Consider the following 17030-nt stretch of genomic DNA (forward strand, 5'->3'; position numbering starts at 1 on the left):
TGTAATCATGTACGATGCCTGTCACTCAATATCTGATCCGTCCCACCTACCCAATTTGTAAAACATTTCGGATCTACTCCAAGCAGTGTTTGATTTGATTTAATTCCAGCAATAGGCTATATATCTTTAAGACAAAATACAGTTCATTGTTTACGGTGAAATGACCAACAAGATAACGTTTATTATATGATATGCTGTGAAGGGACGCTTTTGTTATAGCTACCTGTAGGTGGCGATGCATGCGCCTATCACTTCAAGACACCTTTTCATATGCTGGAACTGTTTGACTGAATATAAATAATAAATCTATTCAACCTTGGGCTGAGGCAGGATATTTACAAGTTTGAAACACATTTATTTTACATAACCATATGTTTAATATTTCAGTTAAGGCTGGAAAATAGATTTTTATTCCATTGTTGTAGAAAACTGTCCACGCAGCTTCTTAACTTGATAGAACATGCATCTGTCCTGGCTTGGTTCTTAACCGTCATAAACTCGTCTTATTTGATGTCTTTCTTTACCTCCCTCATATGTGTTCAACTCCAGTCTTTGTTTATTACTTCATTTGCCAGTATATATTTTACATATGAATATAAGAACAGTTTATGAAATAAATATAAACTTTGTAGACTAATAACAATTTTATAGCTGGTACAAAACCCCAATTCTTTAAGACCGAGACATGGAACATATAAAATATCAGACATTTAGAATACAGATAATCATGTAAAAGTCGAAAACAAAATCCCTGATAGATTAAGGTTGGGTTCCAATCAGTCTGATCATTCCTGACTGTCATACCATTAACATGCCAATACTCTTATACTTGAACAACAGAAATATTTAACAAAGAATATGTGTAAAAAGATAAGAAGATGTCTATTATATATTGCATACTGTTTTGGAGACAAAGGTTGCTGAAGCTGAAAATAACCTATTTATAACTAGTGATGGATGAATAACTGTAAATATTTGCATTCTTTACAGTATGAGGAAGGACAGGCAGAGCAAGGGTACATCCTGTTTCAACCATCTCATGTATCTGATCCAGTTGTCTTTGTTGATATTAGATCAGAGCTGATTGGCTGGGAGGTAATAGGCTGAAGGGTGATTGGCTGGAGGGTAAGAGGCTGGAAGATGGCTGGCAGGAGGTAGACGAGTGGGCGTGCCTACAGCAGTGGGCTCCAGCTAAGCGTTCCCATGGCGATAAGAGTCTGGCAGGTGGAGGAGGGCAACCAGACCATCTCCACCAGGGTGTAGTGAAGGTACCCCAGTGCGAAGCCGAAGCCCACGTCTGAGAGGTGATGGCGGCCGAGGATGATCCGGGACACGCCCACCAGGAAGGCCCAGAGAATCAGCAGGACGCGCAGCGGAAACGCCAGCACCAGATGGGCCAATAGGAACTTGACCAGCATGGAAGCGCGGCTGGCATGTGCCGCGGGGAACGAGTACACGTCCATGGCCATGTAGTCGAAGAAGCTGGGTGGCATCTCCCAGGGACCCTTGCGCTTGACCAGTTTCTGCATCCCAGCAACAGTCATAACGTCCAGCAGGAGGGCTGAGGTGAAGAGACAAAGGAGGGTTAACTATGATCATGAAACCGAACCCTGTAACACCCTGACCCAAACTGGGAGAACGTGTTTGGTCAATGAGAGCATATGCAACTTTGACAAGAGTTACAGTTTCAAAATTCAACATCTGTTCAAAACTCAACCTGCTTGCTTGAGAAGAAACACTTGCAGAAACAAAAATTTGCCACGCCCAGAAGAATGAAATAGAAATGTTATTCAATACTCAAGGGATAAGAACTGCAGCCTATTAATATGCCTTGAGTTAGTGAGCCAAAGCGAACAGCAGAGGGAATATGAATCATGCAACTTGCTTCTCTACTGTTGGACAGTGAACATATACATACACAAGACACAAGAGAGGGGATCGGATTATTAACGTACCAAGTAGAAGATTGACTAGAACCTCCTGTCCTGCCAACGTGTTGCTCCTGTAAAGAGAAATGAGGGTGCCAAAAACCCACGGTATCCCGTGGCCGGTAAACGCGAGCAGTTTGACCATGGAACGCATGCTGCCCCACGAGGACGTGGTATACGCACAGACCCCTAGGCTTTTGGACATGCAGATGTCAATGGCGAGGAGAGAGCTCATAGCAATCCCCCCAAAGGAAGGGTTGAGCTGCATACAGTCTTCCTCTGGTAGTTCCTTCCGGTCTTTGGTGCCTTCCATCGGCTCCTGCTGCGCGCCCTCCGGCTGATTTGGGCACGAATGGCGCCTCGCAGCTCCGGGACGCCTTGTGCTCCCCCGGGCCTCAGGTCCCCCTCGGAGAGGCTGGTTTAACGACAAAAACTCCGGTCTGTTTAGGACGTTATTCCTGTCTCTCATTCGAGCTCGATTAACTGGCATCTCGGTTCTCCCGCCTAAAGTCCGGATATCCAGACAGTCAACAGACCGTTACTTTCTAAGGTGGTAGCGGGCCACAAATAAGGCGGTTATGCTTGAGTTCTGCAGTGATATCAAGTGTTGCTCCAAAGCTTCCAACTCGGTTTCCGCTATAAATAGACCCACTGCCCTTCTTATGTGCGCCTGCACGTGGCCCCTTAGTTTAACTGTTATCCGACTCAGCCTAAATTATGGCCAATAATTGACATCATAAAAGGTGCAAGTATACTTACGCACAAAACAGTATACAAAATCAGGAGTCCGATAAAGATTTTTGAGATATTGGCCAGTGTATATTTGCAACTAAACACTCAACAAACAAACAAGCTTTTAAGCTTAGCTTTATTGATAACAAAGAATAGCAAGAGCTTTAAGCAGACCAAATTGTCAGTTATCTGGTTATAACTTCGACAAATTCTGCTTTTAGAAACACCCCCGTTTAGACAAACATTCTCCTGCACAAAGCATTCTATAGTATGTACAACAGCAGTATTCTTAAAACTACATGGTCCACGCCTACAGCACCACCAGATCTGAATGACCTCGTTTGAACATATTGTGTATTAATAGACTTCTGCAATGCCCCCATTTGTTTAATCTCAGCCCAGTCACACAGTCTTAAGTTAGAGAGTGTTTAGATAACATCTTCTGTCCCTTGCACAGTAGCATAAACCATGTAGCTTTGTAGGGGGATGCAGTTGCGTTTGTCCGTGAGATCTGACTTGTTAGTGTAGAGAGCCTTCAAAGAGCCTCCAGCCAGCCTTCAGCCTGTCCAGGTCCCACATCTGTCCACCTATGTTCATCTGACTTCTGACCAACGCACAGGGGGCACTCTAGAACAGTACTGGTCGCCATAGCATTATCAAGAAGCCTTTATTTATGAGTTATATTTACACGCCCGTAGTCAGAACTGCAAAGCTGGATCTTGCATGCATCACAGTTGCCAAACAAACAGACACATACATATTTTATATATATATATATATATATACTGTGCACCTATATGTACATATAGATGTCTGCAGCGGAAGCAGAGAGTCTCAGATCTTATTGGCTGTCCTCCTGTGGCTCCTCCATTGTCTCCTCCCCTGTCTCCTCCCCCTCCTGCTGTTCTGTGAGGTGGGGGGAGGAGCCTCGGTGTGGACTGGGGGAACTGGCCGGGAGAGCCTCTGCAAGGTGGGCTTCAGTCCCGTTGCTTGCCTGCACGAGCCTTTCTCTCTCCGGGTCGGCCCCTTCATGTGCCCCCCGGGAGCTCAGGAACTGCAGGTGCGGCAGCAGGGCCTCCCTGCGCTCTGCGTACAGGTGGGCGTCCAGGGGGAGGTAGGCCTGACTCAGGTGCCGGGGGTCCAGGTCCAAGACTGAGATGGCGCTGGTCTGGGCCGGGGCGGGGGCCAAGGCCGGGGACCCTCCGCTCTTGGTCTGGCCCCTCCGGTGGCTCTTGTCGGGGAGGAGGGATTGGATCTTGGGCAGCCAGCGTTTCCTGACGCGCCTCGCGTTGGTGCACATGTCCGCCGCGATCACATTCATCTCACTCTCCTTGAAGTTGGGCGCAAAGTTCTGGCAGTACACTGAGAGAGAGAGAGGACGATAAGGAACACAGCATGTAGCACAACTGTGGTTTCGTGGATCAGTTGTAGGTAAACTGGTGCCAAGGAAACACAGTGTGGGGTTATGTCAATCTGCACAGAAGAGAGACCAACGTTTGACTGTGTTTAAGACCCGGTTGTCCAGAGGTTTACGGCTCGGATCATTGGTTGATGAGCGAATCCCAGTCCCGCAGCTATTGGCCAATGTGTTTCTATGGATACAATACCACAATCAGTCACCACAGAGATTTCATCACGCCATTCCATCTGTTGCTCTCTCTCTCTCTCTCTCTCTCTCTCTCTCTCTCTCTCTCTCTCTCTCTCTCTCTCTCTCTCTCTCTCTCTCTCTCTCTCTCTCTCTCTCTCTCTCTCTCTCTCTCTCTCTCTCTCTCTCTCTCTCTCTCTCTCTCTCTCTCTCTCTCTCTCTCTCTCTCTCTCTCTCTCTCTCTCTCTCTCTCTCTCTCTCTCTCTCTCTCTCTCTCTCTCTCTCTCTCTCTCTCTCTCTCTCTCTCTCTCTCTCTCTCTCTCTCTCTCTCTCTTTGTTTTTCTCACCTGTCAAAGAACGTAGCCAAAAGTCTTCTAAGCAGGACTTTATGTTTGATTCCTGCGCACAGGTGACAGTTCATCAGTTGACCTCTTGTCATATACACACCAGAACCTGGAACACACAGCAGAACCAGCAGAGCACGTCATGGAACACTCCGGTAGAACCAACACACATCTACAAACTACACACACACGGTGTCCTTTATTGACTGTTTCCATGACAACTGTATCATTACAGATGTTACAGCAGCCTTCACGGGAGCGGTGATATGCTACATCAGAGCAGTTCACTTCTGTGGGCATCGATCATTCTGGAATGTCAGCATGGATTACCTTTAGAAGGAGAAACATTTTGCTTCACATTCATCAAGTAAAAAGAAGAAAAATATGTTATTTTTAGACCTACATTATGCTGACTGTTACAGACACTGGGGGGGGAAAGTTCAAGTTGAATCAGCTTGAGTAATGGAAACCAAAACTAAAAGCAAATACATTTACATTTAGTCATTTAGGAGATGATCTTATCCAGAGCGACTTACAGTAAGTACAGGGACATTCCCCGAGGTAAGTAAGGTGAGGTGCCTTCCCCAGGGACACAATGTCAATTTGTCACTCAAACCGGCAACCTTCTGATTGGTAGCCCGATTCCCTAACCGCTCAGTCATCTGACCCCCCACATTTAAAAAAAGATGAATTGTGAACAGCGTTCGCATTAACATTTGAGCACTTTTGCTTTGGAAATGAATCTCACTTCCTGATTTGACCCCCAACTCTGTTAGACGGACAGAAAGCGTAACCATGGTTGCATGTCCCCAGAGAGCAGAATTGAGGGTCGCAGGAGGCATGGTCTTACCTCCAACCAGCTCCACCTTCTCTCCAGGGTCTCCCTCGGTGTAGAGGGTGGGGTGGCACCGATATCCAATCTGGCTGATCAGACTGGCAGGAAGAGCCATCGTATCTCGTCCAATCAGCACGCAGGGGCGCCTCTCTGTGGCCAATGGGAGGGACAGCATTTCCACCTTCTCTTGCACTGAGGGCACAGAAGGGAGCACTTGAGAGGCAGACTAGTGAGAGTGTCTGAAGGATGACTGTGCCTGTGAACACGCTGTACATGTAGAAAACATTCTTAACACTTTGTGAGACATGCACAAGAGTTGAGATATACGTGAGTGCGTGTCTAACAGTCCTTCGTGTGGAGAGGTAGGAAAGAGAGATTACTGCTGTATGGGTTGGGAGGATGTCCGTAGATCTGGCCAAAGATTCCAGGCGTGCTGCTTCCATAAAAGTCCTCCTCAAACTCTTCTTCTAGGGGGTGGGAGCCAGGGCTGTCTGTGGCAGGCAGGCTGGAACCTCCAGGACTAGAGCGCTCCCCGCTGGCCGCAGGGTAGGCCTGCAGCCCAGGCACCACCCCGCTGTAACACAGGGCACTGCTTCGGGTGGCGTTGACCTCTGACCCTCGGGATTCCGCCCTCTGACTTCCTCCGCCCTCCGCCCCGGGACCCCCCCCGTGCTCCTTGTCCTCCCCCTCCGGCGGAGTGTCACACCTCTCCTGCTTGATCCGCCCGCAGGCCAGCAGAGCCTCGGCCGAGCCCGGGCCCGAGGGCCTGTGGCTGGGGCTGCAGGGCTGAGCGTCCAGCCCCAGGTCGTCTGCGCTGGTGGTCTGGGAGTCGCAGTGCGGGGAGCTGCTCTTCAGCATCAGCTCCATGCCTCTCTCCACAATGTTCTGGATCTGCAGGTACCCGGCCGTGTACATGAGGACCAGCTGCTCGCATGGAGCCATGCTCAGGCGGCCCGTGTAGCAGAAGGACAGGATCTGCTGGAAGCAGGCGGGGGTGACGGACGAGGGAAGCTCGAACAGGCTCTGGGAGTTGCTGCTAAACAGGTCTCTAAAGTAGAGGCTGCTAGCGGCTAGCACAGCGCGGTGGGCCTTAAAGGCCTGACCGTTGACCAGGATCGCCACGTCGCAGTATTGGCCCAGCAGACGCTGCTCGTTCAGGCTGCCCAACACCGAGCTGCCGAAGTTAGGGATCTCCATGTGGAGAAGTTGGGACATCATGAAACTTCCTGGGCTTGCAGAGCTTAGCACAGAGGGACAAGTCCAGCTACGTGGGTTAGCTTAGCGTTGCCTCTTAGGGAAAGACAAGACCAGACTATGAAGACTAGCCTAGCCAGGGAGGTAGGGCCAGGCTACCTTGGAGGCAGTAACTAGATACCTGAGCAAGTTCAACCTAGCTTTGTTTGGCGAGACATCAATAGGCTACATAAGCTAACCTAACCTACCGAAGAGCTAAGAGACACGTTCAGGATACCTATGAGTAGGAGAAGGACCTAGGATAGTTAAACGTATCTTGGAGGAACAGGCTACTTGAGCTAGCCTAGCCTAAAGTGGAGCCTCTGGCCAGTAATAGGATCAGGCTACCTGGATTAGCCTTGCACAGGGTAACACCTGGGGGTAGGACCAGGAGCAGGGGTATCTGAGGAAGGGAGGGGAGACATAGAGAAAAAGAAGAAAAAGGAGGGAGAGAAGAGGACATAAGAGGATGGATGACAGAATAGAGACAGAAAGAGTGAGAGGGAGATGAGGAGGGGAAGGAGGGAGGGAGGAAAGGAGGGAAAAAATGATGATCGAGGGGAGGAGGGAGGAGGAAGCAAACGGGAGAGAAGGGGAAACAGGAGCACACAGAGAAAAAGTTGAGTACATGCAGACAAACAATGCATGCTAATGTCTAGAAAACAACCAGCTCTATGACTAGCATCATCTGCACTCATCCACCCCACCGCGGCTAACGCAGCTAGCATCGGCTCTCTCCAGTGCCACGAACAACTCTACCCTGTTGTTTCCACCCCCCCCCCCCCCCGATGCAGTCTAAGTTTTCCTGCTCCGCAGAAGCCGTCAGGTATTCTGAGGATAAACACACCAGCCAGACTAACCCAACACTCAGCAGAAATTCCCAGCAGCTGTCTCTCTCGCTCTCCCCCTCTCTCTCTCCCTGGCTCGCTCGCTTTCTGTGCTCCGCTCAGCCCTGTGCCCAGACTACAGAGGCTTAGAGAGAACCGTTACCCCGGCAGTCAGGCAGCCGCAGCGCTCCAGTCGTCCTCTCCGTCTCCATGCGAGGCAGAGCAGAAGAGGAGGGTGAGGTTCTGAGCACAATCAATGCATCGTCTGCCGTGTGTGTCACAGGGAGAGGAGGGGGGGGGGGGGGCCGGGTGTAGACACAGACAGAGGGAGGGAGAGAGGGAGGGGGGAGATGGAGAGGAGTGGAGGAGTCATTTAAGGACATGGATAGAGCTAATGCGGCTAACTGCCCTGCAGAGGGTGGCTGTGTACTGTGGAGCAGAGAGGGAAAGAGAGAGAGAGACAGAGACGGAGAGTGAGAAAAAGAGTAAGAAGAGAGGGGCAAAGGACAGACGTGAAGGGAGATAGGGACATGACGTACCTCTTCTGCTGGTACAGGAACACATTCCAAGGTTGAATGTTACTGAGGCTGTGCTAACCAGCAGACACACAGGAAGGGAAACTGCAGCCCGGACTGTGTGTGCTCGAGCTAACATGTACAGCAGCTGAACTAGGGTTCTGGGACAGTCTGCCTGCCTCTCCTGCTCTGCCCGCCTATCTGTCTGTGTGCCATGACTTGGCCAAATGCACAGCGCTGCAATGCAGTGCCTGGCCCAACTTGGCATGCTGAGTACATAGTGTGCATACTGCGTCTATGTGCCAACTAAGAGAGAGAGAGAGAGAGAGATAGAGAGAGAGAGGGAGAGAGAGGGAGGGAGGGAGAAAGATATAAAGGCACTGACACGCACAAACTATTGAAAAGCCTCACCTATCGTCAGACAAACAGATCACTGCAAGTACAATATGAATTGTGTGGAAAACGCACACATCTAGCCGTTCATCTCAAGTGGCTGACTGCATCAGACAGTATTTACATTAACACGATTGTCATGTAAGCAGAGGACAGGGCAGGGAGGATAAATAGAGGGTGTCTGAGGACAGGGCTAAGAGGGGTTTCCAGGGGTATGTTTGGCCACACAAACAGCAGTCCAGTGTGACTGCTAAACAGACTGTGGATGCCAGTGAAACAACGGTCACCACAGTGCAGCAGCTATGGGACAAGCTGGGCAGTAGGTATCCCTAGGGGGGCAGGCAGGGGCAGTTCTGGTGGGGCAGAGCTGCAGTCACTGTAGGGGTAGGCCAGTCCTGGTGGGGCAAATCTACAGTTATCGGAAAAGAGTAGGAGACTTCTTATGGGGGAGGGCAGCTTGTGTGTGAGAGCTGGGGCAGGAGGTATGAGGGGGTAAAACAGGCAGGTTATTTTAGTTGAGGATTTATAGGGTGTTAGGTTAGGGCAGGAGGTTTAACGTTCGCAGGGCAGCTGAATGGAGTCCAGGAGAACCCAGAGAAACAACCACTGAAACTCAAGACATGAAAAACGTTTAAAATATTTAATCCAGCATGAAAATACATCTGAAAAGAGCTGGAGAGAGAGAGAGAGAGAGAGAGAGAGAGAGAGAGAGAGAGAGAGAGAGAGAGAGAGAGAGAGAGATTGCATGGTTCATTTAGCAGAACACAGCTGACAGAACCTGAAGTCTTCCATGACACTCACACACCCCGTCATCATGCCAGTCCTTGGAGCCGGGGGTCCATTTCACACGATTTAACAAAGCACTTGGCGGTCATCACATGAAAATCAGTGGAGGATTAAAAACCATAACAGGCTCAAACTTAATGTCACCATCAGTAGATCCGAAGTTCTGCGCGCGCGCGGGGGCGGCGGGAGGGGGGGGGGGGGGGACATGTGCCAAAACTGTTTGTGCGGCGTGTCTATCACCTCTTCAACAGAACCGTCGAGGCGAAGAGAACAGACATTCTCATCCTGTTCCCGCCACTTTGCGTTACAAAACCAGCCGCTGAAAAATACCCGACGGAATCATCACGCGTAATATTCACATATATACAGGCTGGATAACTTCCAGTCACCGCAGACCTGCAGAGGCCACGTTACAAAGAGGATCCTGAGCTCCGGTCCTCAGGCAGAGAGCAGATCGGGGTGGACTGACGAGGTCTGACTCTGATCTCCTAACCCATAATACATCTTGATCCAGGCATTTTTTTCAAGTAGGCAGGTTAAGAGTTATCCACAAAATATCAATACAATAATGCATTACAAAAGTTTGAAGTTCCAAAGAAACTGGAATCCCATTAAGGACATTACTCAGAACTGAGATATTTGGATGATCAAACCACAGCCTCGGACACGTGTGCTTCCCACCAATGACAACCTGCAATATACACAGTACATGTACAGTACAACGTGAAGGTCTCAATGTCAATACATGTTTGTGGTGGTGGACTGCTACATGATGGTTGTTGAACTGAGCCATTAACTGAGTTTGGGTTTCAGGATCATGGTTGGACTGTGTGGAACCTGGTTGAAGTTGACATTTAAAGGCTCCGAAGGATTATCCTTTCTCTTACTAGAATGGCCGACTCTAATCAGACAGCCCAATACAAACATTGTACCTCAGTTAAAAAAATAAATTAAAACACAGATTCTACGCCACAGCCGTTTTCATGACGGAATATTCTCATTATCACTTTGTTCCAGACAGTTTCCTGTTTCCTTCCTGCATTCCATGACATCACTTCCTGTTTCTCAATTGGCAAACAATACGTCAAGATGAAGGATGGTTCACAGTAAATATCAACAACATTATTGACATAAAAACAAATAAATAAACGTGATTAAACCGTCTTGGTGAAAAAGGGGGAGACCGAGTTTGTGTTCAGCTGGCTCAGGTCATCTGGCTCCAGTAGACCAGACACAGCAGCCCTGCTGGTTCCATCACACTGAGCAGCCCTCCTCTCCACCTCAATGTCCACAGGGGGGTGGGAGGGGCGCTGCTACACGTGGGGACGGTTGTAGCGCACCTTCCAGCGTTTGGAGCGCACGCGGAAGAAGAAGAACATGAACATGAGGAAGACGCAGGAGCAGGCGTAGAGCAGCACGCACAGACTCATGTCCACGCTGGAGAAGCCCAGGCTGAGGATCCCCCCCCCCCCCGGACCCTGCCTCCGCCCGCTCCGCCCCAGCCCCACCTCCCCCGCCCCGGGCCTGCGGTAAGGAGGCCTGCGGGGCCGGGGTCTTCTCCTGGTGGGCCTCCCCCTTCTCCTGGACCGGCTCGGGGGGTTGGTCGGCGTCCTGGGCGGGGTCGGGATGGGGGTCAGGGTGGGGTTCTCGGGGGCGCTGGGCACTGATGGTGTACTGGGGGGAGATGTTGTCGGGGCCGTAGTGGCGTTTGAGGAAGGCTAGGACCTGCTCCTCGCTCCAGACGTGCAGGCCGCTGCGCTCCTCGTGGCAGGATGGACACAGGGCGGGGCTAGGCCACGGGGTCTTGGGGAACTGGGGGTCTTCACTCATCGACCCTGGAGGTGTAGGGGGAGGTTTTAGCGACCTGGAACAACTCTACACACACTAGGGCTTCCACTAACGACTATTTTTCTATCGATTAATCTGTAGACTATTTTATTGACTAGTCGATTAATCTAAACGATCAATTTTCCTCCAAAAATATATATTGTGAAGAGCGAATATTCTTCTTCAATAAACGCTTCGCGTCGGGGTGCTGTTCGCCCTGTCGGGGTTTATTTTCCCAATAATGACTGGGGTTCTATACATTATCCCTTACATAATGCGTGTTTTTAGCAGCTAAAATGACAACATATATTGCTGCCTTTTCTGGCAGTCAATCATCCAGTATAGCGCCTGTAGGTTTTCTTTTCAGGTGCTCGTGCATAGCGCAAGTGCTGCTGTGGTATGCCATTGCAACTTTGCACAGTGTACAAACCACCTTATTGTTTGGTGATAGCGTTAACTCAAAGTATTCCCATACTTTTGAAGCCTCGGGTATTTGGGGACTCGGGTTTCGGAACCAAGTCGGACTCTGCTGCAGCTGCCATGATATTTGAGCGTTGACTGGAGCCAACCAATGACTTGAGCCAACAACGACTGACGTCACGCAAGCACCAATTACGTTGTGATATTGAAGAACAACATTTGTTATAATGAATTGAAGCGTTTTTAGTATTTTTTTATTAGGTCGACGCATTTTCAGCGTCGACATTGTCAATGACGTTGAAGAATCGCGGCAGCCCTAACACACACACACACACTCCTACCTGCCAGTCTGTTGTTCACCAGGTTGTGCTTGCTCCAGAGCCACAGTACAGCCTGGTCTCCAGTCTGCACCTGGTCCAGTGACTCCTTAGCCATGTGGTCAAAGTGCTGGCCGCACTCCTGGCAGCCGAAGAACCGGACGATGTACCTCCTCATGGTCTGGAGCACCGCTCTGGGGTTCTCCTCCAGGCCTGAGGGGAGGGGAGGGCAGGGGAGGGGAGGCAGAGGAAATTAGACGAGTAGACGATTTAAATTCAGACAGCTTTATTGATCCCAAGAAGTCACCTTCATTTGCAGCTTACCCAGCCCATACACACGACAAAAAAACTATTCGAATATAAATACTGTTGGCATTAGAAAAGCCTGATAGAGAAAAGAATGAAGGAGATGGGTTGAAGTTGATGGATTGATGCATGAGTAGTGTGTGTGCGTGTGTGTGTGTGTTACTATGTACAGGTACGTACCAGTGTTGGCGAGGCCGTCGGGCCGTGATGCTGCCTGCACAGTGAGAACATGAAACAGAGTCCAGAGGGAGCAGGGGTAACCCCGCAACCCCGCCCGGCTGCCCTGACAGCCCACCCACTGCAGCTGCTCCCCCAGGAACAGCCCCGAGATCTGAACAAACGCACCCAACAACTGACATGAGCCCAGAGAACAGTTCCAACTACTGGACGTTCAGCATGCGTCATGTGTGTTTGTGTGTGTGTGTGTGTGTGTGTGTATAGCCGTAGCCAAAAGTATTGGAAGCAACATACATTTTGTGTTTTCAAAGCTTGCTGAGCCTAAGCTGGCATAAAATGACTGCTAACATAATTACAGTAAGTCATATCATCAGCACAGGGAAAGTGTGAAGTAGTTCTAGCCAGGTGAAATCACTCATCATTCTGATTGGATTTTAAGAGCAGATTAACTGCTGTAAAAGAGGGGTCTATTTGCATATTTTGAAAACGTTCACCCCAAAAAAGCTTTTAAAAATATGAAATGTGCCTTATTGTGATTCCAGTAATCTATGGATACTGAACCAGCAAACTTTGCAAAACACAACATTTGTCATTGCCAAAACTTTTGGTCACAACTGTATGCGCTCGCTCACCGCACTCCTGTCCATAGCCACCAGTAGAGGTAGGATGTGTGTGTGTGTGTCTCACCCTCATCTTGTTGTTGACCAGGTCCAGGATGGCGTCGTAGGGGATCTTGTCCAGAGGCAGACTGACCAGCCACTCCAGCAATGTCTCGAGCAGCTTCACCACACACTGTCGCCCGGGAAACAGCTGCGCACACACACACACGGTCCATCGGTACAGTACTCTAGTGGTAGATTCAAAGGGTTCTTCGTGTGTGTGTGTGTGTCCGCAATAGCCTTCCTCTTACCTTGGCGACCACAGTGACAAAGTCTTTGAAGGTGCTTAGCTCCTCCCCCTCCAGGGTGTGGTGGGTAGCTAGCTCCACCCTCAGCAGGTAGTGGAGGCCTGACTCCAGGTCGGCCATGTACACCTTGGAGCTAAACACACACACACAAGTAAGAAAGGATATCGTCCGGTTTGTACTGTGTGCTGTGTCTATAATTGTGAGACTAACTTGTCAAAGTCTCTCCATTTCTGGTCTGTGTCCTGGCCTCCAGCCCCATGCAGTACCAGGCCCTGGCCCTGGAGGGTGCTGCTCGGCCTCAGAACTCCCGGCAGCAGCCTCAGGAACGAAGAGAAGAAGAACCGCAGCCTCTTCTGTCTGGAGGGAAATAAAAGTGTTCCTGTTGCTATTTCCAGCTTGTGAATTGATTCAAATGGTATAAATGAGAAAGGAAACAGTGCGGGGTGAGACGCCTGACGCTTGACGGGAGGTAAGATGTACTCACACATCCAGGAGGGTGTGTGTGCCGTTAGGGTGGAGGAGGTAGGCGGAGGGGAAGGAGTCCAGACTCAGCCTCTCCACCAGCTTAGTGTCTGAGCTCAGCGCTCTTTGCACAGTCACACCCTGGTACGGCATCAGGTCCAGAATCACCTGGAACGCGCACACACACACACACACACATTAAAGCACAACCTAATACACACAGATAGTACAGCCCACCCAAAATACGAAAATGCAAAATAAATGTAGAACAACTGATTCACCAACCCTACCAACGCACACACACACACACTACCTCTCTTCCAACATAGGAGTCCTGGTTCTCTACAATGACGGCTGTGTACCGGTCTGACTTCTGACCCAGCAGAGGCAAGATGTCTGCTGAGCTGGGGAGACAGGAAGCACAGCAGATCACGACAGGAAGTTCAACAAGCTGCTTGTGTGTCTGGAACCACCGGGATCCCTGTTAGATCCCCACCGCATGCTCCAGCTTTTTTTTTTTTTTTTTTATTATGTAGAAAATAAAAAAAATATATATATATATACACAGACATGCATACATATATCAAATTAAAATGACAACTTAAGGTCATGAATAATTGTAAGTAATTCAAATCTAACCTAAAGGTATCACATGTTAGCATGTTCATGCTTTATTGGATAGGACAGTTCCAGGTAAACAGGAAACGAACGGAAGACATGCAGCAAATATCCCCGGATTGGAATCAAACCCAGGGCTCATATCCACCAGCGCGGCCCCTGTTCCAGCTCACCTGACTGGGTCCAGAGGAGGGCAGCGGTCGGGCCAGTCCAGCTTGGTGTGGTTCTGGAGGACGTTCACCATCAGATGACGTACCGTCTGCAGCTCCCGGTCAGCCCCTGGACACACACACACACACACCTCCATCACACACACACACACACACACTGCTCCACGGACACGCGGAGACACGTGTGCACGCTCCACGGAGACGCAGAGATACCGTGTGCCTCTGACTTCTTACCTCTGTAGGTCTTTCCAAAGTCCTGCGTGAGGATGTGTGCTTTGAAGTACTGGGGGAGAGCAGAGGAGGAAGGGGATTACTGACCCTAAGAGGCTGTGAGCGGAGGAGCATTTGTTTCAAGTGTTCAAACAGCGTGTCACCTACTCTGAAGGTGGGGTAGAAGTGGATGCCAAACTCCTTGCAGACGTCAAAGTTGTCTTCGTGAGCGCAGTCCAGAACACCAATCCTGACGGCCAGCTCCCAGTCTGAGAGAAGCAGGGAGAGAGAGAGAGAGAGAGAGAGAGAGAGAGAGAGAGAGAGAGAGAGAGAGAGAGAGAGAGAGAGAGAGAGAGAGAGAGAGAGAGAGAAAGAGAGAGAGAGAGAGAGGGGGAAGGAAACAGGGGTGAAAGTGATTGAGATATTAACAGTGTGCAATGGAATATTCTGATTTAAAGGGGTCTTTTCAAAGTCAGTCATGTTGTGAGAAGCTAGTTAACTGGGACAGATGGCTAATAATACCAGCACCCACATGCACACAATGACAGCAGGAACTGCAGCCAATGAACAAAGAGCAACAGATTGGTCCTTTATAACTATACTGCCAGGCAATACAATGAAATGTTCTTATGTACACTGACCTAGGGACCGGCTAAGATGCCCCATTTCCATCCCTTTCTCTGTCCTGTTTTCTGGCCTTACTACTTATTCCTCTTCCCATCTTTGTCCCTCTCTACATATTTGTTTGTCTCATTGTCCCTGCCGGCAGTTGATGTCCCTTTCCTTGTGTCTGGGCTGCTGTGGGGACCTGCTTGCTACTAGGGTCGGAGGAAGACAAAAAACCGCGACCCCTATTGAGAAAGCGACAGCTGGCAGGCGGCCTCTCACGAGTCGGCCAGCCCACGGCAGACGTCAACAAAGGGCCCGAGTTATTACCGATTCAACTGCTACGAAGTGATTGGAGCTGGCAGCCACAAGGCTTCGTTAGATTAGCAGATAAGGAACTAGATGACAAACGTCATCCTGTGAACAGTCTCCTATTTCTCACCTGTTGGGACAGGTGTGACCAGTGTGACTGTAATCACGTAGTCCAGTAAACTGCACCATTTCACCTGCTTAAGTAAACAAACACTTAATAAATGGCTTTAACGTATGCAAGACAGTCTATACCACAGTAACTACATACGGAGCTTATAATTATACTAAGTCTATTAGTGCCTTTATTCTAGCATGCCACTTCAAAGCTCTCAAGCAACAGCTGCTGTTTCTGTACGCTAACTGCTACAGTAGTCTTTCTAACGAACCAGGATATGTTGCAGAATCTTCGAAAGAGCGTATCTAAATGTTAAAGGCAACCAACAACTTACCTTTCACGTCCCCAGCCAGTGCTTTCCAAGTGGGCGAGTACTGGATACAGTGTCCGCACCATGACGAATAAAACTGGACTAGCCAGGCGGTGGACGAGTTGTGGACGGTCTGTTTTAGTGTAGAACTGGTCAGAATCACCACCGGGTCTTCTTCGGTGTACAGCCGAGTGGCCTCTGTCCTTTCTCTGAGAAATACTAAAATGACGCTAGTCTTCAATAAGAAAGTGACTGCCATTCGGAATGATTGGCGACCGTCAGCACCAAGAATAACCATAATATCGCCACTGAGATGTGGTCAACATGAGAACGGGTAGCGGACGAGCTACGTGCATTGAAATAAGCTCAACCTCCCTGGACAAGCTACGTGTGACTGTTTTCCCGTGAATGATGATGCTACTACGGATTGTTCAGAAGTGTCATCCTGCGCAAAAACAGCGCAGCCAGACGCAGAACTCTCTACCCGTGTCAGCTAGTGAACAATTCTCACTTTAAGTTTCTTATAGTTCATGTATACTATAAGACGGTGGTAATATCCTTGTACTTCATACGTTTAAGGATATGATTTCCATAATATATATATATATTTTGCCTCAAATAAAGCAATTACAGTTTCTCAGCCAGGAAGAGGTCTCTGTCTCTCTCTCTCTTCCTCTCTCCTCTCGCCTCTCTCTCTCTCTCTCTCTCTCTCTCTCTCTCTCTCTCTCTCTCTCTCTCTCTCTCTCTCTCTCTCTCTCTCTCTCTGTGTGTGTGTGTGTGTGTATCTCCATGTGCGTGTGTCTGTGGAGACGAAACAAAAGCACAAAGGCATATGCTTCATCAGGGAATTCCATGGCTGCCGGTTTGATCCCAGTTCCTCTGTCATCCCCAATCCCTGCCTTGCCAGGGGCCACAGCCACAACTTAACCCAGCATAGACCTGCGCGTGTAGACTGCACTCCATATGCCTACCTCTTACTACATGGCTTCAAACACACCATAAAGCTGTTCCACACCTGTGAGGGAAGCATATCCACACGCAGGAAGATCCATCAAATGTCAGGAAGAGAAGGTCACCGTGAAGGTTTGACTGATA

General features: G+C 49.4%; 3 protein-coding genes across 5 annotated transcripts; all 3 read right to left on the reverse strand.

The window, feature by feature from the left end:
- Nucleotides 1–4: 4 nt before the first annotated feature.
- On the reverse strand, nt 5–2544 carry plpp7a (phospholipid phosphatase 7a (inactive)). Its single transcript, XM_084690171.1, has 2 exons — nt 1956–2544; nt 5–1561 (listed from the first exon to the last, which is right to left on the reverse strand). The coding sequence occupies exons 1-2, from the start codon at nt 2416–2418 to the stop codon at nt 1173–1175; spliced, it is 852 nt and encodes a 283-aa protein (XP_084546297.1). The 5' UTR covers nt 2419–2544; the 3' UTR covers nt 5–1172.
- Nucleotides 2545–3313: 769 nt separating this feature from the next.
- nacc2l (NACC family member 2-like) lies at nt 3314–7761 on the reverse strand. Of its 3 annotated transcripts, XM_084690853.1 has the most exons (7): nt 7648–7761; nt 7006–7060; nt 5805–6664; nt 5440–5616; nt 4593–4698; nt 4155–4252; nt 3314–4022 (listed from the first exon to the last, which is right to left on the reverse strand). In XM_084690853.1, the coding sequence occupies exons 3-7, from the start codon at nt 6640–6642 to the stop codon at nt 3502–3504; spliced, it is 1740 nt and encodes a 579-aa protein (XP_084546979.1). In that variant the 5' UTR covers nt 6643–6664; nt 7006–7060; nt 7648–7761; the 3' UTR covers nt 3314–3501. The 3 variants fall into 3 exon arrangements, with proteins under 3 accessions (XP_084546979.1, XP_084546978.1, XP_084546980.1); XM_084690852.1 differs by having other exon boundaries at nt 5805–7060; XM_084690854.1 differs by lacking the exon at nt 7648–7761 and having other exon boundaries at nt 7006–7353.
- Nucleotides 7762–9018: 1257 nt separating this feature from the next.
- qsox2 (quiescin Q6 sulfhydryl oxidase 2) lies at nt 9019–16325 on the reverse strand. The gene is given in 13 exon segments (XM_084689987.1): nt 9019–10642; nt 10644–11013; nt 11767–11955; nt 12229–12379; nt 12913–13035; nt 13136–13265; nt 13343–13489; nt 13617–13762; nt 13908–13998; nt 14386–14491; nt 14617–14665; nt 14761–14861; nt 15960–16325. Coding segments are annotated over 13 exon segments (2028 nt in total). The 5' UTR covers nt 16234–16325; the 3' UTR covers nt 9019–10491.
- Between the last annotated feature and the right edge of the window lie 705 nt (nt 16326–17030).

The sequence above is a fragment of the Hypomesus nipponensis genome, chromosome 24 (genome assembly GCF_054491055.1).
Source record: "Hypomesus nipponensis isolate SF chromosome 24, ASM5449105v1, whole genome shotgun sequence".
In the NCBI taxonomy this organism is placed as follows: Eukaryota; Metazoa; Chordata; class Actinopteri; order Osmeriformes; family Osmeridae; genus Hypomesus; species Hypomesus nipponensis.

Bases quoted from the DNA above. Each gene is read 5' to 3' on its own strand.
- plpp7a (XM_084690171.1), bottom strand. From the start codon at position 2,418: ATGCCAGTTAATCGAGCTCGAATGAGAGACAGGAATAACGTCCTAAAC. The intron at 1,562-1,955 runs GTACGTTAATAA...TCTTCACCTCAG, and splicing joins TCTAGTCAATCTTCTACTTG to CCCTCCTGCTGGACGTTATG.
- nacc2l (XM_084690853.1), bottom strand. From the start codon at position 6,642: ATGATGTCCCAACTTCTCCACATGGAGATCCCTAACTTCGGCAGCTCG. The intron at 5,617-5,804 runs GTAATCTCTCTT...CTGTGCCCTCAG, and splicing joins TCCTCCCAACCCATACAGCA to TGCAAGAGAAGGTGGAAATG. The intron at 4,699-5,439 runs GTAAGACCATGC...TGTGTGTTCCAG, and splicing joins GAAGGTGGAGCTGGTTGGAG to GTTCTGGTGTGTATATGACA.